This window comes from Diadema antillarum, unplaced genomic scaffold (genome assembly GCF_040938485.1).
Source record: "Diadema antillarum isolate AM-2024a unplaced genomic scaffold, OU_Dant_1.0 scf00000211, whole genome shotgun sequence".
In the NCBI taxonomy this organism is placed as follows: domain Eukaryota; kingdom Metazoa; phylum Echinodermata; class Echinoidea; order Diadematoida; family Diadematidae; genus Diadema; species Diadema antillarum.
This window is the reverse complement of record NW_027271100.1, coordinates 1,375,848-1,397,192: the sequence shown is the minus strand read 5'-3', so window position 1 is coordinate 1,397,192 and position 21,345 is coordinate 1,375,848. Positions and strand designations below refer to the sequence as shown.

Here is a 21,345-nt window from a genome sequence, read left to right as displayed (position 1 = left end):
TTTTGACATTTTGCACCGACCTGCTCACATTTGTTTCATTGAGGTCATGGGCTGTGAATCACTCAGTGGAGTGCATTCTTCACAATCTTCTGGAAGTATATACAGAGTATACATGTTCACAAGTACATTGTACAATGTATCTGAAAGTACATCGTACATGTATATGAACAAACATGCAAAGCACCTCGCTACACTATGAACAATTCCATGCAAAACAAGTGTGAATGCGTTTTATCCTCTCCATAATTTGCATACAACCACTTTCACTCTCATCCATGTTGCCCAATCAGGCTTGAGAAATGCATTGCATGTCTTGTTTGAGCCATAATTGGATCAAATATCTCTTCAGGATACCTGTACAGGGAATACCAGGCACGGAATACAAGGAAAAAATACTATAAAAAACTGGGGGAGCCCATTATACAATGATTTCTGTAATTTCATGAGGGTCTCAAACTAACTTCAAGATTCTTGCCTCCCCCCCCCCCCCCCAAATAAAAAGAGATCACCACAAGTAACCAAATACATTATTCATATGGAGCATTTTATTCCATATACCATGTTCAGATGAAAAGGGCATCAGATGCATACATGCACATTCATAATGTTTTATCATACATGCCATAATAGCAGGACTCTGATAGCCAAATCAGGATGAAATGTTGATTTACTTTAATACATGTTTGCAGATAGATCATATGTCTTGAAGCTCTCTGCTTCTCTGAAATCAGATGAGAAGCGTACATACTATTTGGCACATCCAGAAGAAACTACACAAAAGCTTTTAGGACTTTATGAAATTACTGTGTATGATGTGTGTATCAAACATGCATTGTATAGTATCTGGCCACAACCACTGATTCAGTAGTTAAGCGTTATAAACATACACTACTTTGTCATAACTTTACACATTCTGTCCCAATCCAGTGAAAATTGACATGATTGTATCTACTCAAAGAACACGATGAAGAATGTAATCTAGACAGATAAAAAGGCAAGCAGATATTTCCATGAACTATTACCATGAGAGCTAATTTAAAAATATCTTTCAGGGTTCAGCCTAAAATTGACAGGTTTGACATGGACTACAGTTAATAGGATATCTTTGACGGGCAGTCTTTGTTCCGTCTTAGAAATTTTATCCTGTATATATATTTTGTGTGTACTCTTTATCTTTGAAACTGCTGCTCTGTTACAGATAAATGGAAGGATGTTCACCTTTACCCACTGCAGAAGGATAAATTAATGAGATGAAAATGGTTATACATCAATGTATGGTCATACTGTGTAGCCATAATCTAAAAATAGCAAATCTTTAAAAGAATTAAGGTCATCATAGAATACAAGTACCACATAACTCTGTGTGACAAACTGTTTCATTGCGGGGTACATATTCAAAATTAACAAGACCACATGTAAAATGCTACAAGAGCTTTGCTCCAGCATTTATCTATAGTTTTTGCCTCTGCCACAAATGAATGTTAACATGATGATGCTCAGTCATATCATAACTTTAAAAGTCAGTGACTTTCCCATGCAGTAAACTTACAACTCTGCTCATGTCCACACTTATTACTAAAGATTACATAGTGTAATCAGTATGTCATCACGCAAGATATTGCTTTTGCTTTTCAGCAAAGTTTGATGACATTGCTGACCATCTGACCAATGCCATCGAAGACCTCATGGACTCCAGTTTCACACATATAGGCCGGCGCTGTCACAATCTTGTTCTCTTCGTCGACATGGGCTTCGTGAAAAATTCAAGATAAGGACAATAAAGTCAAGTAATTTCTCACAGACAACAAGCATTCACAACTGCAAGGGGCAGTAGATATTGGGCATGATCATGATCAATGCAGATCATTATGACTGAGAAACATTTATGGCTGGCTCAACTGTATTGATCTGTGCCATGAAAAAAAAATGAAAAGACAAATGTACAAGAGTATTAACACTTGGAGCAAATCTAAAAGGTATTTAGTCATGTGCTTGTAACATTGTTTGTATGATATTCCAGTTTGTTTAGAGAAGTTACTGAAAATAATACACAATGTACGTGTGCGTGTGTGTGTGTGTGTGTGTGCGTGACTTTGTGTGACCCTACTTAAGATACACAAGTATCAAGGATAACGTTTCATTATACAGCTTCCAAAGCAAGCAGTCATGACACCTTCACATAAATTCCTTTAAACTTGGTCCTTCAGTGAATACATCATATATCAAAGGAGTGATGTTATTCAGGTCATGTGACTTACATGCAAACTTTCAGGTCCCAAATATGTCATACAGATAGAAATATCATCCACACTTACTGTAAACGTCAATATTATCGCACAATACATTTTTTTGCACTGAGCAGCTCAAAAAAACATATTTGCTAATTCTTGAATTTGTGCTACGCAATTAAGAACCCATTCAAAATATGCAGAGAAAACTATAAAGATATTTTCACGGTTTTAGAATTCCTGCCTGCCAAAAGTAGCGCGAAGTAAACAAAATTAATGTACTGCAAACATTTCCGCATTTGCAGTACAGTGGACTCCCATTATAACGAAGTCCTCAGGACGATTTTTTCGTTATACATGTATCAAAATTTTGTCATCACCGAACAAATACAAGATAAAGATACATCGAGCGGATAATGTTACAGCCTGAATTTTTTCCTTTGATGTAACCGGAATTTCGTTATACAGTATGTTCATTATAACAGGAGTGCACTGTAGTATGACTGCACGATAGCCCCAACATTATTCCAGCTTCAAAAGGTATCAAATTTCTTTCGATTTATGTTGGATGAATCTAATCATTATGAGACAATCTTATTACAAAGCTCCAGTGGAGCTCCAAATTCAAAAGGATATTGTGACGTCTTTGCTGACATGCTTGGATCCCATTTCCTTGATGGCGCCGGCAGTGCCAGCGTACGGCCATTTCCCACCTTCCTCCGACTCGTGGCCAACTGTCACACTACAGCCGGGCAGGACCTTGGCAGCAAGGACTGGGGCAATGCAGCACAGACTGAAAAAAATTATGAAAATGTAATATTAACGGACATAAAGACAATTAAAAAAAAAAATAAGAACAAAAATATAGACACACAATAACACATACATTTGACTTTACAGTGGTAATGACATCATGTTTTCTGCATGCTCCTTCTAAAAAAATATATATGGGCCTTGACGCCAGAAAAGGGCCCTTAGCACCGCTACGCGCAAACGCAAGAAAACGGCGCGGAAGTTTGACAAAGCAATACGCGCAAAAAAGATCAACTAGCTAACTGCGCGCACATGCATAGAAGCATCAAAAACTGACAGGATTTGGACAAAACTAGCTTTTTTGAATGTCGTAATGGGGTCATTTAGGATTGGAATTTCAGAAGTTTTGCATATCTAAATACGTCAGAGTTCCTTCTACAATGTGGAGGTGAAAAGTCATTTTCGGTTTTTAATGTCCTAAGGGCCCTTTTCTCGCGTCCGGCCCATATATATCATCTGCTGTCTTTTGACAGATATTCTCCTCATTTGTAGCTGCTACTGTTTAATAGTTGATTGTGTTAATTCTAGAACAGCTTGACAGCTTTGGACTAGTCTGTATATAAGCCTGCAAGTATCAAAGAAACAATACAGTGATTTCAATCATTGCTTTATGGCCGCCCTGTTAAAAAAAAAATTCATACAAGTACTCATATTTGTATGTCTAAATTGTTTGCATATGATTATCATAATGCAGGTTTGCACTTTCTACATGCCCGAACCCCTACAGAAGGCAAGGCTGGAAAAAAAAAATCAAACAAACACAACAACTGCAAATGGATACCACTACACTTTGGATTTATAATCCCATGAGCACAGCTACTTTGTGTGTGGTACATTTTATATCGTATGCATCAAGCTTTTCATACCCAATGGGTTTCTTTGCTTGATGGAATTCCTTCAGGACTCTCTCCACATCTGGGATGACTGTGCACTTTGACCCTTCCACAGCAAAGTTACTCCTGATAGAAAAACAAAAAAACAAAATCAAATTAATGCTGCTGACAGCTAAACATCCCTCCCTCCTCCAAAACAAACAAACAAACAAACAAACAAACATACACGAGCACCAGACTTGGAATTGGCTAGAAAAAGCATAGAAACTCCCAAGCTTACAAGTTTTTTTTTGTTTTGTTTTTTTTTAAGCATCAAGATGCTACTTACACTCTTCGAGTTATCATATGTACATTGTATTGAGCAGCACTGCCCAAACACTTCATAGCACAGAGAAAACAAGGAAAAGTAGAAATTACGCGGTGCGTAATACATGTCCCCGCCGGAAGTAGCATTTAGTAGGAAAATGTACAATATAGGTAAAAACTCAAGGTCAAAGGTCAAAATTCTGTGTAGAAGTTTTGAAGCCCTCACCTAGTGCCATCACATAAAGCAAATGGAAGTGAAATCGGGTTAGAAATGGAGGAGTAGCATTTTGTAGCAAAATGTAAAATACAGGTAAAAAATCCAGGTCAAAGGTCAAAGAAGTCAAAGGTCAAAATACTGTGTAGCTGTTTTGAAGCCCTCACCTAGTGCCATCACATAAAGCAAATGGAATCGAAATCGGGTTAGAAATGGCAAAGGAGTAGCATTTTGTAGCAAAATGTACAATATAGGTCAAAGGTCAAGGTCAAAGGTCAAAATTCAATGTAGAAGTTTTGAAGCCCTCACCTAGTGCCATCACATAAAGCAAACGGAATCGAAATCGGGTTAGAAACTTGGCGAAGGAGTACTTAGCATTTTGTGGCCAATGTACAATATAGGTCAAAAATCAAGGTCAAAGGTCAAAGAAGTCAAAGGTCAAAATTCTGTGTACAAGTTTTGAAGCCCTCACCTAGTGCCATCACATCAAGTAAATGGAATCAAAATCGGGTTAGAAATGGCGATGGAGTAGCATTTGAGCAAAATGTACAATATAGGTCAAAGGTCAAGGTCAAAGGTCACAACTGAAATTCTGTGTAGAAGTTTCAAAGCTCCCATGTAGTGCTATCATATAAAGCAAACAGAATCAAAATTGGCTCATAAATGACAGAGCAGTAGCAAATTGAACATTTTGATCACACACGGACGCACACACAGACGAACGGATGGATGGACACACGGACACACACACACGTACGGAGCCCATTTCATAGTCCCCTGCTCGAACTCGTTCGAAGACTGTCAGCATGGATGAAAGAATTTCATTTTTGAGGTCAAACAAACAGACTATACTATAGTCATACACTTTCTTGAAGTTCTAAAATAAGATTCATCAATCATAGCTGTAAAAGAGTGCACAGGTAGACTTACCACTCTAGCCAAACAAGCTGGTTTGTGTATCATGGTTTTTACTGCCATGCACTACAAAAGTTAGCCTTTTTGCTGCTTGCCTCTGGCATTTTTGAGCTGAGCTGTGACTAAGTCAACTAGTTGGACCAGTTGCTCAAAACAACTGGAAAAAATGGTCATTTAGATTTACCACGTTTTTAACATTGGAATTTATAAGGCACAAAAGTATATTCACAAAATTATTGCCACTTTGTAACTTTCACAAGCAGAATATGAAAAGTTAATGCATCATTGGACATGCAAAGATTTTCTTCACCAGGTAATTCTTTGACAATGAAAAGGTAAAAGTTGGTAATCTTACAAGTTTTTTGCTGCTCCAAAACCACCAGGGAAGACCACAGCCTCAAAGTTTCCAGCACTGAGGGATGACAGGGCTGTGATTTTTCCTCTTGCGATTCTGGCTGACTCTACGAGTACATTCCTGTAAAAAGCATTATAATCACAATGATCACTGCTAAGTTCAATAGTACAATAATACCTTTAGCCAAGCAATCTATTGCTTATCTACGATAACTTATCAAGACTGTAACTCATGCATGAAAATGTAGCTACTTAGATCTATATGCTAGCAGATATTTGTTTTACAATATTATTGGATGAACATGTCTAACCTGGTCACACCAAGGAGTTATCCATGTTTGACCAAATCAGGAAATGAACTTTAGTTATACTCACTGCGAAATGTTGCTTGATCACAAAATGAATGAATGCTGTCTACATAAAACCATATGAATTTGGACTTCCCACATCTCAGGTCATTTCTCTACCTGCCCCCCCCCCCCCTATACTGCACTTGTTTTATGCTGAAAAAGAAGACTGAATTTCATTATCAGTCCCTCTTATGCACAAGGTTCTGTCAGAAATCAACTCTTAATTCTGTATTCCTTCCACCAGTAGAAGTCACACTACTCCTTGGTGTACTTTCAATGTGTACAGTAAAAGACTTGATTTGTTGTTTAACCACAGAGTAGCCCCAAATATAATGCAAGCAAGATCGCTTCTGAGTTTTCTTCAAGTGTCTTCACCATCTTCTACTTCCCTCATAGTGTTACTGTATCTATCTATTGAATGATTTAATTGTGTGCATCTCATCCACGTATGTGACGCAGACTACAGTCAACCTTGCCTAAGTCGAATCTATTTGGACTGAAGAAATAGCTTCAACTTAGACAAAATTCGACTTATGAGGGGTTAAAATCAATAGAATATAAAGAGAAGAGGACTTGAAAAGACCCTCCACTTAGGCGATTATTCGACTTATAAATGCACGGTCGACTTAAGCAAGGTTGACTGTACAAGATGAATACTCACTGTAAAGGCTGTCAGTTTAAACTGAATAGTCTAGCATTCTTTATCAATCATAGTAATCAGGATCTACTTTCATGAAAGAAGTTATGATAGAAATTCCTGCTAAAATGGAAACTTCTTGACTCAACAGCCAATCAGAAAGCAGGATTCTTGTTATTACTATTATACTTCCCATCGCAGCAAGAGTTGCTAATAATTTGTACATGTAGCTACTTCATTATGACGTAGAACGAGATCAGCAACTGCGGACTAGGTTTGAGTACCTTGTCTCTCCTTCCATTGGTTCCCCCTTGGAGTGGTTGATGACATGCATCTGGTTGACATCAGGGGCGAAGAATGACACATCTGCTCCAGCACGACTCAGATGCACAGAAACGCTGGGGGCGACACAGACAATCAGAGGAAGCCATTAACATTCATGTAGGGTGCATCAGAAACTTGCATAATATCAAACAAACCAGTTTGGTACAATATGGCATTTTGTGTCCTTGAGCAACATATCCTCTCTTTTCAGGTGTATAATATGGATCCAGCAGGTAGATGAGAAAAAAAAATGTTTTTAAATTTAGCAAAATGGATACCGGTACCTGGTTAAAACGTTCCACAGGGAATGTATGACTGGTTCAGTCACATAAGGTTGTCATTTGATTCCATTGACCAGGTAATATCATCAGATGAGAATAAGGGTATTAAGTTGCCACTAAACCCTAGTGTTTGAGGCAACTTAACGCCCTTCTCATTCTCAACCGACGATATGCTGTAAACCATTGTACAAACAACCATTATTATTGTATATCTTTTATTAATTATACCATTATCGAACTGAATACTAATATTGATATCATACATGTGATCATTATTATTCTCATCATTTTGTTATACTCTACATCAGGAATTCATTACTAATACTATCATCGCCTGTCATCTACATCTGTATGCAAGTTTTCACAAAACACCAAGTAGACCCCTCCCTATTTTACCTGCAAAATGATGGGGGGGGGGGGGGATTCATGAGAAACAAGAGCTTCTGGGGGTAGGGCATATGTTTGTTTGTTGCATAGGGGAATCCACAGAAAAGAAGGGTACGAATCTGACGCAAAAGTGAGAGAGATTGTTAATGCATGTTATTACAGCCGGACTGTAGCTGAGATTATATTCCACATACTAAGAATCTTGCTATAGGATTGGTCAAGAGCTGATCACGTGATAAAGCGTAGTTTTGCCCATCACATCACCTGAGAAGAACTAGGTCACTTGATAGTACACAGTGCAATGCACTTTCCCTTCAGTGTCACGCGGTGCGCGCAGCAAATTCATTGTTTTGTCATCTATAAAGACAGCTGTTTGTTTTGCTGATCTCTGGCAGTCCATACAGTCTTAACCCGAGATGAGTACGTGCGAAATAAAAGTGCGTTGCACTGTGGACTATCATTTAACTAGGTCACTTGATAGTACACAGCGCAATGCACTTTCACTTCAGTGCCGCGCGGTGCGCGCGCGCAGCAAATTCATTGTTTTGTCATCTACGCGCACACGTAGCCTAAGCCCTAAGGATACCTAAAGACAGCTAAAACGGTTTCAGATGTGGAATAAAATGGGAATTTCTAGGACCCTAGATGTGGAATATAAAGCAAATAATCAACTTTTAGTTTCATGCAATGAGACAAACTATCACTTCCTCGGCGATCTGAATGTGTACGCTATCTTTCCTCAGCTGCGCTTCGGAAAGATAGCTACATCCAGATTGCCTCGGAAGTGATAGTTTGTCCCATCACCTTCACCAACGTTGATTATTTGCTTAATACCCTATAGTATTTAAGAGACAGAAACCGCTGGATATCTTACGCTGAAGCCTCGTGTATCTCGCTGCCATCATACACTCCTGATCCAGACAGGACCTGAAAGGCACAACAGAAGCATGACACATGACATGTAGGTGGATCATCACGTGGATTTCTATCCTGTGCTCAGTTTTTTTCTCATTCTCACCCAACATAATGTTTATTCAATGCACAGAGGCTCCTTGCAATGCTACAGTCTATACGGGTACCTTGCAAAATATGTCAAGCTTGACATATTTTGCATACATTCACACACACACACACACACCAATGTTTTTGTACCACGTATTTAATTCACCGCACCCATCTACCATATGATTGTACTGCATGGGCAGGTTGACACATAATGAACATGACAGAAACATGTGCACTCTCTGTGTACAATGTACGTTAAATCTAAAAATGGGATTATATGTCACTGCATTTATTTGAAGAACAATGTCCCATATTTTGGCATTTCACAACATACACATTCCTAATTCTTTGATAAGTGAGCTCAACATACAAGTATGACTGCCAGACTAGTTTATTGTCACTTTCATAGCATGGAATCTAGACTCTAGAACTAGTTTACTTTTTCACAAAAAAAAAAAAAGAAAAGAGATTTCACATCATCACATCACATCACATCTGATACGGAAGTAGAGGACTGGTCCTGTAACAGTTAGTATTCTGGTCTCATCGTAGTAAAATTATCTTCAACTTTGTTGCTTTATGTGCGTTAAGGAGCAGAGGTTTTGAATTTTCCCCCGTCCAGTGTCTATCTAATAAATCTTTGAAATTATTAATCGAGGAAGCTTCAACAACACTAGGAGGCATTTGACTAAATAAATAAAGAGCTTCTCTCAAACTTTCACCGACACGGGGCTTGGCCTTCTACTTTTAACAGCTTCCATCATAACAAGAAAATCAAGCATCACTTATTACATGCCGCACTGTAAATAAAAATAGCACCTAAATCCTAACTGTTAACAGTTACTTTGTACAATTGTAGTTCGAGATAAGAATGATAAAGCACCCAAAGCATACCACTGCGACACGATTCCCACTCATCGTCTCAGTGGAATGAAAAGTCCGTTGAAAAATATTCTTGATATTAGCTGAACTGAAGCAGGTCAATCTAGACGAGCGATGTACAAAACCAAGCATTATAGGAAATTGAAACTGTTACTATTTGTCCTTTCCTAAGAGTTGGTAATTTGGAATTGTGTCAGCAAACTGTCCGTTCAAGCCACCCCTTATCACCAGACGGCAGACAACTGAGTTGAGCCTATGACTATGGCTCTCACCGGGTACCGGCGCGGCGGCCCCCGTGTATGGTATCGGTACCTGTACCGTACCGACGGGGCTCGCGAGCTGGATGGGGTAGGGCCGTAGCTGGCAAGCTGCACCCACAGAACTCCACACGGAGTTCTACGCGAGGTCTGTCTTTATGGAACGCCATATGTTGCAAAAGTCACACCATTATGTTGCAACAGTCGGAGAAAAGGCGAAGGTGAAAATTATCTCTCAATAGGGGAAGACAAAAGTGACCACTAGAGTGATAGACCACATAACTCTGTGCTATAGAGAAGTCGGTGGTCATTTTGAATTTCAATACTTGCATTGCATAATAGCATACTGCATGCTAAGATTGTAAGAGCAGCTACAATATGGGGATATTTTGTACAATTTGTTTCATTTAAATTATTTTCTTTTAGCCTATACACTTCTGTTCTTTTGACTTTTAGGCTACCATTTCGAGCCTGAGGAACTGGTTCGTTAGGCTGCGTTCACACAGAAGTATTCGGTATTCGTATTCGGTATTCGCTATTCGGTATTCGGTATTCGGGCACCGAATACACCGCCACCCGCACCGTCAACTCTCCATCCCATGCAGTGAGGATTTCTTCCTCCTGCATCCAAGCAAATCTTATTAACAATTTCTAAACTGCATCAGAATGTCAGTCTACATGCTTATTTTTGCTAAAGGGCAAATCCAGACCAAAAGTGTCATTATTTCATAAACGAGAGACGGTATACGCTGCAAGAAAATCAAACAAGCTCGATTCCCACTTTGCTATACTTTTCGCAGCTATTCGTACTTTCGAATAGTGCCCTCTTATGTGAACCGGTGTGAGGAAATCCTATCGTTCGATTCAAGCTATTCGCGTGCCCTCGAAAAACGAGCCCGAATACCCGAAAAGTATACTTCTATGTGAACGCAGCCTAAATGACGGTTTTGTACGAATAGGGATCACGAGCGAGTTTGAGGGGTCGATAATATGCGAAGCTGACATAAAAAACACTAAGAAACAGTACCCAGACAAGACTATTGTCCTTATTCAAAGGGATTTTGATCACTAATTAATCGGCCTTCACTTTGGTAAAATTCTAAGATGATACCAGGAGCTGTCTTTGCCTTCAATTTGTATCGTCTATTCATGGCGGCATTACTGAAGCCTAGATCTAGTGAAGTTCAAATAAGACGGCTCTACACGGCAAAAAGCTCAATTTGAATAGCTACAGTCATGTCTGTGTGATTGTGACTAAGCTTTACCTAAACGCGTATAGCACTGAGGGAAAATAGGGCCTATTGTCTCGGGGAGAAAATAATACAACTTTAAACTGACTGCCAAGTGAGTCCCTTATTTGCAATTATCAATTTTCATCAAAGCTAATTATCAAAAATTTCTGCCAACCTCTCTACAAAAGTGACAGAATAATCATCTCGTTGATTGTGGTCGTTAACCTGGAAGAAGAAGAAGTGTTATACAACATAACAATTTCAAGGGCCTAAATCCATTCTACACCACTAACCAGGGTTTTCCGACTTTTGCGATGCACGGCGTTCCGTAAGAAATTGAGGGTCTCTCGATTTTTTTTATTACATGTAGTTTTTTTTTTTCTTTTTTCTGGCCACAACAAAACCGACAGTTACTCAGTATAAAAGAAGCTAGCGCCAGCTTCTACTTTTTGCACAAAACTCTCCTGTGGGTCTGGCGTGCAAATTATCGGGGTATACATCGCCACCAAGCGGCAACTAAAGACACACAGGCGTTGTGTGCGATATTCTTTATGATAGGGAGGATAAAAACCCAATCAAAAACGTTCAGAACACTTGATCATTTGTACAAATTTGCATCGAACAGCCAGCTATGTAGTAGTATCCAGTTTTGTTTTCATTTTACACATATTCTTTGGAAACTTTAATCAATTCATTTGGTGTTCAAAAAATGTTTTATGCCAATGATACCCAGTTGGTCTATACAAGGGGTAGTTTTCAAGAATTCTGAAGATAACAATGTGATCCCACAGATTGAATCCTGTATCAGAACGATATAGCAATGGTCAACATTAAATGGGCTAAAGTTGAACAGTGCCAAACAGCCTGAATTTCTCCATTTAATATATCTCATCACGGTTTTGGGCAGTCGGGCAGTAGGCCTACACTCTAAATTCGTTGGATTAAAAAATAATCTAATAGACCATGAGGAGGGACAAATCCAAATAAGATTATTAATTTCAAATCTAATGCTAAGTCTAAATCAATTAGACTAAAAATTGTAATCTTATGTGGATTTGTCCCTCCTCACGGTCTTATAAGATTACTTTTTAATCCACCGATTTTAGAGTGTAGAATTTTTACAGTCTCCGAGATTTCGATAGTACATGTAGGCCTTTGTACTATACAAATCATGGCGCACACATTTTGTAGAAATTTGGGTGTTATCTTGGATGATTAATTGCTCACTAGAATATTTTGTGTCGAAAAAGGTCGTTCTGTTTCATATAGCATCGTACGAAATTGGGAAAAATTCGAGAATTCTATGACACTAAGACACACACAGCAGAACGATTTAGTTCATACTCTCGTCATGTGACCTTTCTTGATCATAACGGTTTGCTTTGTGGATTGCCGGTCAAACAGATACAGAGATTACAAGCAATCCAAAACTCTGCTGCACGAGTATAATCAAAAATCAAGAAACATGAACAAATTTCACCAGTTCTAAGTTACAGGCTTCCAGTCAAAAGTTGGATTTGTAATACCAGCATTTGAATGAAGTCCTCGTTTGCTCCACATCACATAAGAATTACTTGAGAGAGCTAACTTCAAATCTACACACCAGAGAGGAACCTTCGTTCACTGCAGCAAAGACTTATTATTAATCCGAACAGGACCAAATTTTGTGGAAAACAAACATTTGCTTTTTAACGCCTCTATACATACCCTATGGAATAATCTATGACAGTTCAAAAGGCAAATCGCTGATATAGAGTAATAGATTCAAATTTTCTTTGAAAAGACCTTTTTACAGTTTAAGCAAACACGAAACTCTCTACCATCATTGTAATTGGAATTGTAGTTTTTGTGATCTCTCGTTATCTCGCCCTTATTGGTGTTGTTGCTACTGAGGCTTATCCTCGTGATATGAGCACCGTCATCCAGAGAGGGATGTACGCATAGTTGTTCAATGGATTCACGCTAGGACACTTCATGCAGACCAAGAGCATCCAATGTATTAAAGGACTAAAAGAGAGTTTCATAAAAGCAGGTATATTCAGATTATATGCAGATTAAGTGAGTATATAGGCCTACAGGTAATATGGTAACTCTGGACGTGCACATCTCTGCGAAATAATGACATTCAAATACGAGTAAGCGAGGGACTTCGATTCTATCACGTACTTAGTAAAATTGCCCGAAATGTTCACGTTCAACCGTTCACCATACAATAAGAAATTTTAGCCTCATTTGCCTGATTTTGTTTTTGTTTTTTGTTTTTTGTCGTCCGCTATCGGTACAAAATAAATGTTTAAGACCTACGGTGAATCGTGGGTATGAAGTGTGATTCTGGTGCATTTATGAGTGAAAGACGGAATTACAATGCGATTTTACACCGCCCTTAAAAAAAAAAAAAAACTTTTTGTAGATGGGTTAATTTAAGTCTATCTTCCGAAAATCGGAGTGAATTACTTGATTTTGCAAAATTCGTAATTTTCAAGACCTTGTGAATAAGTGATATTATTTTTGGCCGAAATTCCATCCTCTAGTATGGAATTCAGAGCGACAAAAATAAGCGTCCGGTGATACGATCCAGTTTCCTACATGTAAGGGGGGAGGTGGAAGAGCCATCTTCCACCTGTTCTGCATTCTTTGTAACGGACTCCTTTTTGCAAAACCTGCTTTGAATGCATGGCGCCATCTACGAAAGCTGTTCATCTCCACTACCAGGTAAGGTACTCAGTACTACGAGTATCCGAAGCAAAGAGAGTATCCACACTCCATTCTACTGTGCTTGTACACAACTTCTACCGTCGCCCTACATGATCGTGCCGCATCCGGAGCGGTAGCAAGCGGCGGATTATGGATTCTTCAGAACACAACGTGTGTGTGATGTACCTGGTACACTTTGGCTGCTCGTAGCCGACGTGCATTTTTTCGGATAGTAAATAAAGAATAATTTGTGTATAGCAACTATGGCGAGTGACAAGACAGCATACCGTAGAAACAGATGGCTGATGTTGAAGTAGGATTGCAGCACCACGAATAACAGGTTAGTAAATGTACTTACAATCGATGTGACAACGTGTGGTACAACAATGAGAACATTTTTTCGTAAGATATCAGTTGAATGCCTTTTCGAAAAGGGAGATTTACATGCGTGATTTGAACACATTCGCTAGTGAATGAAGACTGACTGTTGAGCTGTCTGCGGTGCTAATTACCCGCATGTGTCCGCGGTACGGCTCTATGCACTATGCTGACCTGCGACCGAAGCTCGAAGCGAAGCAAGCAACCGATAGATCATAGAGTTCTAGTTCATTTTTTTTTTTCAATTTCAATTTCAATTTACTTGTTCAATTCCACCAAGAATAACAAATTACAAAATTGTAATATTGGGCGAAGACAAAAATCATTGATTTGACAATCATGACAGATAGGGCAGGCCCTAACGTTAGCTGAGTGATAAGAGTAAGACTAGAAATTCTAAGCTTAGACAGAAAGATCCGTCTGTCCGGAGGACTCTTTTATATTTTGCCATTAACGCTGTCCTCCGTAGACACGGAGGGGATCCGTGAAGCCAGACGTAGTCTCCGCGGAACATTCCCCGACGGACAGATACAGACCGATCTTTCGGTCAAGACTAAGCTAAGACTCCGTAGAGATAGGTTTAACCAGTTAATGTTTATTAACATCAGGTGCCTCAGGTGGAAAAGATAGGAGACCTGCTGAGAAGCAATGCTTGTAAATTGCAGAAACTCCTATTTACAAATTCAAACTATTTGATAATAGGTTCTGGCGGCTTTTGACGCAATTCTGCCATCAATCCTCTTTTATTTTGTTGCTGAATTGGCCTTTTTCAAGTAGATCTTACCTAACCAAATTAGGCCTACTGGAACATTAAATTCTGCAATCCGAAAAAAGCCAAGTAAGCTTATTCTGAAAACTACATGTAAAGTTACATGTATGAAGATAGGTAACACTAACAAGGCTTAGCTCACCCCAGGGATGCCAAGTTTAAAAAAAAATTATGAGTGAGATTTTCATGACTCGGCATCTCGGCATGCGAATGTGCGCGCGAGCGAGGGTGTGGGAGGAGTCCCCCCCCCCCCCCCCCCCCCCCGTGGCCTCCCATGGTAGGGAGCTTTTTCAATTTTTAGCTCTTGGGAGTCTTAATGGTGCGATCAGGTGCATACTTAAGTGACTATTTTTTACTTATTTTGAAAGACAAAAGGGAAATATACCTTCATTTACAACTATCACTTTAATTTTTTGAGCTATGCACATTATTATAGGCCCAAGTTACAGACTTCGCTGATTTCGCTGATTTTGCTCAGCAAACTTTCAATTATGATTCTTTTTTTATTAACTTTTCTTTTATTTTGCATTCTCTAAATGTGCTTGTCTTCAGGGCATTGTCTTGTACATGGTATGTGCACATTAACACACACACACACACACACACACATGTAATAGGAGTACTTACTGTAAGACGGAGTCTAAAAACAGATGTGATATCCTGACTGAATAGACATATAGGTCCTACTGAGAGTCATAGGAATCACAGTTACACTTACAGCAGGGATGGATCTCATTCAGTGAACAGTGCTCATTATGCCAAATATTTAAAAACAATGTGATGCAAAGCTTAGCTGTCATCAAATCTTGTTTCAAATCAAATCAAGTTTGTGTAGCATGATGTGTATGTACAAGTTGTACACACGGTCACAGTGTGTATACAACGTGTATGTGTGTGTGTGTGTGTGTGTGTGTGTGTGTGTAACTATGTCAGAATGTTGGTGTATTTAAGTAAACACTGTCTTCATGTATAAAGTGAGTTCAAATGGCAATGAATTATCTCAGGAAGTTGGAACATTTGTCCAAATGTCATCTTTCATGGCATCATACGGACATTTCAAAAAATAGTCTTTTTCATGTAACTGTGAGTATGACATCACTCATTTGAAGCTTGGATTATGCTTTGTATTTGAACTGTTGCTAATATTACATTTCCACAAAGAGAAACTCTTTGTCCTTCCATAATCTTATCATAGATTTTAGGAATCTTAGGGTCATATATTGTATGCTAGCCATGGCAAGGACACAAACAGACTTCATGAATACAAATAAAGACGTTAGTAACGTTGGCTGTGATACAAAGTTACAAAGCAAGTGAGTTTCGGATTCCAGTTATGGCTATGTACTGCATATTGCACTTGGGTATTACTGCTTTTGTGGTTTATACTGTATGCAGCGCTGATCGTTAACTTCTTTGTTGGGTGGTCCGTACAGGCCACTAAAATCTTTGAATCGTTGAAATGTGGTTGTCCGAAAGAAAAGAAATTTTAAATAACAATTATTTTGAATTTTGAATTATAGGTGCCTGCTCAGGCCATGAAAATATGACATTTTTGGAAATATGGTGGCCCGACATCGATTTCTATGGCCCTTTGCCACCACCAATGTCAAGCCCTGTTGTATGTCACAGCCTCTTTTTTTTTTTTTGGTAAATCACATGATTTAGGTTTTGTTATGTAGGCTCTATTTTGCAACCAAAGTAATGTACAATGACAGGAGGAGGACCAAAAAGATCTAACAAGATACGTTTAAAAAAAAAAAAACTTTTTACAGAAATATGCAGGAATCAAGTTTAGTTCTTAGACCTGAAATAAATCTTTCCTTTTTTTATCATTGTGTCTACTTCTGCAAAAGAAAAAGGACATTTAGCAGCTCAGTGGTAAATGACCAACAACAGAGCTGTTTGCAATATTTAGCCTACTCAAGTTTGTTGGAGGATACTTGAATATTCTGTGTTCATGCCAAACATTTGGTTTGATTTGATTTCTCCTTTACTGTCTCAGTTACTGTATACGCCATACATATATATTTCGCGAGTCTAAATTTACGCGAATCGGGACTTCCCGACAATTTCGCGAGTGGTTAAATTCGCGATCGTGGAGTCCTGTACTGAATGGAGAAATGTATGCGCGTACGTCACATTCATATCGGCATTAGAGTCAATATTTTCATGTGTTTTTAACTTCGCGAATAGCAGCTGACTCGTGAAATTAGTGAAAATAAAAACCTCGCGAAATATTCGGCGTATACAGTAACTTGCAGGGCACTGGCGCATTATGTATGATATGCAGGAGAAATACAGTTTATGAATGCACATGTATGGTATAATGAAGGGACATGGAAAATCATTAAAATATCAAAATGCCTACATGTACATCACTTGGAACAAGCTCATGACATTTATCTCATCATCATAAATATGATTTACATGTTAATTAACAAATTCCTGCATAAAGATCATCGTGGCAATTGAATGGTAATTCTTTCTGTAGATTTTATCTGAGTTTCAGAAATCTCACTTTGGAGAGTTTTGTATTGTATACTTCAGGATTTTCTTTTTTTTTTGATAACATATATATCTTTAAAGTTTATGTGCATTTTTTTTCCTTACACATGTTTGTATGGATACTACATTAATGTACCCTATGCAACATTTTTTTTTTTTTAAATTTCCAACTGATGGCAGTTAATAAACAACATCTGTCAGGTATCCCAGTTTTCTGAGTCATTTGATTGTCATTTGATTTGAGTGTGTGCGTATGGAGAGAGGCAGCATGAGCAGACTGTCAGTGGCAGCTCCCTGTAACTGTTGCTAAGGCAAACACATTTTCAATGCAGACCTCTTCCATCTCCACTTGCAGTGGAATATGGCTTCTCAAGGACACCACTAAACCCAATCTATAGATGATGTAAGATATGGTGTCATAGTCAGCAAAAGTGAGATGCCAGTCCTTTGTTTGGGCAATTTGCTTTGAGTTGTTTCAGCAAATATGCATGCCTGCCCTTTGTAAAGTTATTGTCAGGAAAGCTGCAAACAATCCCATTGTTTAAGTCACTGTTGACTTAAGCCGTCTTCGTTCACCAGGTTGGCAGGTCCTGGTAATGTCTGTTGGTAGTGTTGATTGCTATGGCTTCTGTGGACATCGTGGCTTTACACTTGTATGCAGCTCACTCAAACGTATTGTCCATAACATCTCTACTGGACCATTCAGTTTACAAACTACTGATTGTGTGTCTGTAGAAAATTTTTTGTGCAAGTACTGTGTGAAGAATTTTTATCTTAAATATAGGATTTAAAAACACTAATACAATTTGTACAGTGCACTAGTTGTTTTTTTTTTTGTTATTTCTTTATTTCCAGTACGTTAGTCATTGATCCACTGGTTTTTATGGTCATGTACAGGTGTAACTGCCATTACTACAGACCTGTATTTGCCTAAACATCTCTTTTGTTTTATTCACAAACTGAAAAAGTCATCAATTGTCTGTAAGATTTTTCTTTAAGACTGTCCTGAAGATGTACTCTATGCCCATGTCAAGAATTACACATCAGCAAATACAAATGGAAAACTTTCTATAAAAACAAAGGCACAAAAAAACCAGAAATATTTTTGGTCACACAGTATGCAAATATAGATATAGTTTCAAAGAGTGCTTCTTAAAAAGGTCTTATTTATTGGAGATGACACAGAAATTCAAATGTCAACATATTCTGATTGATTAGGTGCTAAGCCAATTTGTCAGAGGAAAAAGTATTGAATAATGGTCAGCAGTGATTCCTGTGGTGAACACACATGTTTTGAAGCAACATGATTTTTATCATACCTTGTATTTTGTTTTCACATCTACCCATATTTAGCAGTTTGCAGCAAGCAGTAAAACCCACAAAACTAACATTTCAGTTAATTACATGTTTGTATTGGCTACATGTTTGTTGGGTTTTTTTTCAGTTGATTTGGTAGGCTACAGTAGTTCTGAAGCAATGTACGTGCAACCCTTTGTGATCTGTTATATTTTACTGTGGCCCAAATGTACTCATGTGAAGACTCATGGGAAGGCTAAATGACTGAAATACAACTTTGCAGTTTTTTTTTTTGTATTGAATTGGCTGAGCACAGGATTGAGTAGTTTTGCATCAACATCATTGATTTTGGGTATTCTGTAATATATTCCCGCATCGACTTTAAATAGTCATAAATATGATCTGTCTTAATTGTGCGTCATTCCCATAATTAGATTCTTTTTAGAGTGTATCATAAATAGATCAAGGTCATTGTATTTGCTGGCCCTCAGAAATGTGAATTGTATAAAATTTCATGTGCTCAGTGATATTTTCCTGATATTTGTATAGATCTATTTTGAGAATCAAAACACTGTGCTCCCCCGTCACCAAGTGACACAGAACTTTTTTCTTTTGTTGCCTCTTACCTTTAGGCGTTGAAGAGTTGCACAACATGACCTAAACCTGTAAATTTATGTCATTTTCATGAATTGATTTTTCTATTCAAAGATCATGGCAAACAAGCACAAAATATTGTACACAAGAAACAAAGAAGGCACCAAACTGTAATAGGATGTGCTCACTCTTTGACAGTGGTTTGATGGCTTTTTATAGCTCACTGCTAAAGACAGTAATGTTTGATACTGTAGGCAGGGAGTACTATATTTCTCACAGATCTCCTTGGTACTTCAGAAACAATGAAGTTGAGTGATACAGAATTTAGAAAAAAAAAAGAAGAAAAGTGTTAAATACACTACTTTCTCTTATTTTCACAGCTTAGTTCTGTAGTGTGTGTGTGTGTGTGTGTGTGTGTGTGTGTGTGTTTGTTCGTTTGTGTGTATGTGTGTGGGGGAATGAGGGGAGGGGTAAGGGTATAAATGTAGGTTTCTTTGTGCATGCCTTCAAATGTAACAGTCTAGGAATATGATGGCAGGAAATATCAATCTAGATTGGTCACAGAGAATAGAAATTAATTTGTTTTTATGTGTAGAGTGGTTTATGAGAGTCAAGTAAATGCAAATTGTACTATACAGGTGTAGATTCTTTATATTAAAATGTAAGTCCATGGTCCTTGTTAAGAAAGTGTCATAATATTTTATTTGTGAGTTAATCATCAGATGGTATACAAGTTTGCATCTCAGGTGTGTGTGTGTAATACAGTGTATGTGTATTTGATTTTGATCATGCTTCTTGTCACATTTGATTTTCATTTCAGAGTAGCTTGGCTTTGGCTGTATACTGTAAAACCAGAATGTTTGCTTGCATTTTATTTTGTTAATTTTGTGAGAGTCAAGGTTTGCAAAATTAGAATGTACATGTATGCAAAAGTTCTTGTCTATATTACCCTAGATACACTATGGTGCACTGAATGCCAGTGACAATTTACGAAAATTTCATGCCGTAAAAAAGGCCAGTGGCTCCAATTCAAAAAAATTCATGCTGGTAGTATTTCTTGCCTGTACTCTCTGTAATTTGCAGTGTGATCTAAATGTTGTATAATTGATTGATTTACATACAGTTTAAAGGATTGTTGTGTGAGATGCAAGTGGGACATATATTGTACAGTGCAAAATAATCGTTCCATGACTTAAGATACCATGTCCTTCAGTTGTAATGTCTCAAGAATTCAGAATGACAATTTGTATTCATCGATCAAATTGGCTGCATGTACTTGTATTCAGCAACTTTTTTTAATTGTTTATTTGAACGTGTGCCTTTTTACAAAATCTGTTCACCTTAATCACCATTACAAAACAACTTGCAATTTTTTTTTTTTTGAGAGAGAGCAATTTAAATTTTGAAAACTCTTTGAGATTGTAAGGTATGCTATCAGACAAGAAGTCACTAGACATACATGCATATTTTGTCCACACTTTCAGTAACAGTTTTCTTTAAAAGAAAAAAAAAAGAATCATATGAGCCCGGCACTTTGATATTTTATATAAAAAGACTGAATTGGGGGATAACTAATCCATTTATTTTCAAATCATTGTCAAGGGCCGATAGAACACAAGCCTGTATTGATTTTCAGTTTGAGTCACGAATTGCCTGTTGCCGCGGTGACTTTTAAGTACTGGTATTTTCCCTTAATGCCAACTGTCCGTCTCTCCAGCTCCGCAACTGGACAAAGAGAGCGAAGGACATCGTTTATTAAAATTACTGGTATAAGGGTACTGCAATATCTTGCAGGTGTACGCTGATGTACAGGCAGGGACGCCCGTTGGATTCATTCATACGTTTTGGATGTGGTGCACAGCCCTTTGTACTCTGTCATGTACAGAATTGAGACCACTCTGCATAATTAAAATCGATAAGATATTGCTATGACTAGTATATTAAGGTGAGAAGAGGCTCTGTATTGTACATTGTAGCATGCATGCAATATGATTGGGTAAAAGGGCAGTCTTGCATAAATTGTCGCCCATGTTTAAACATAGCAAGTTCTTTTGGCATACAATATACAGCTCTAGCTCTAGGCACAATCCT

At 38.1% G+C, this 21,345-nt stretch overlaps 2 protein-coding genes across 2 annotated transcripts in view; one reads left to right on the top strand and one right to left on the bottom strand.

The window, feature by feature from the left end:
* Window positions 1-564: 564 nt before the first annotated feature.
* LOC139724310 (glutamine amidotransferase-like class 1 domain-containing protein 3, mitochondrial) lies at window positions 565-9,761 on the bottom strand. The gene is made up of 7 exons (XM_071635453.1): window positions 9,542-9,761; window positions 8,517-8,569; window positions 6,935-7,048; window positions 5,665-5,784; window positions 3,908-4,000; window positions 2,865-3,021; window positions 565-1,754 (listed from the first exon to the last, which is right to left on the bottom strand). Exons 1-7 carry the CDS (start codon window positions 9,659-9,661, stop codon window positions 1,632-1,634), a joined length of 780 nt encoding a protein of 259 aa, XP_071491554.1. The 5' UTR covers window positions 9,662-9,761; the 3' UTR covers window positions 565-1,631.
* Window positions 9,762-13,980: 4,219 nt separating this feature from the next.
* The window catches only part of LOC139724340 (uncharacterized), a 90,047-nt gene continuing 82,682 nt past the window's right edge, over window positions 13,981-21,345 (top strand). Inside the window, exon 1 of the mRNA XM_071635491.1 lies at window positions 13,981-14,052. The gene's annotated coding sequence lies outside the window, so the exon portion shown is untranslated. The remainder of the gene's footprint in view (window positions 14,053-21,345) is intronic.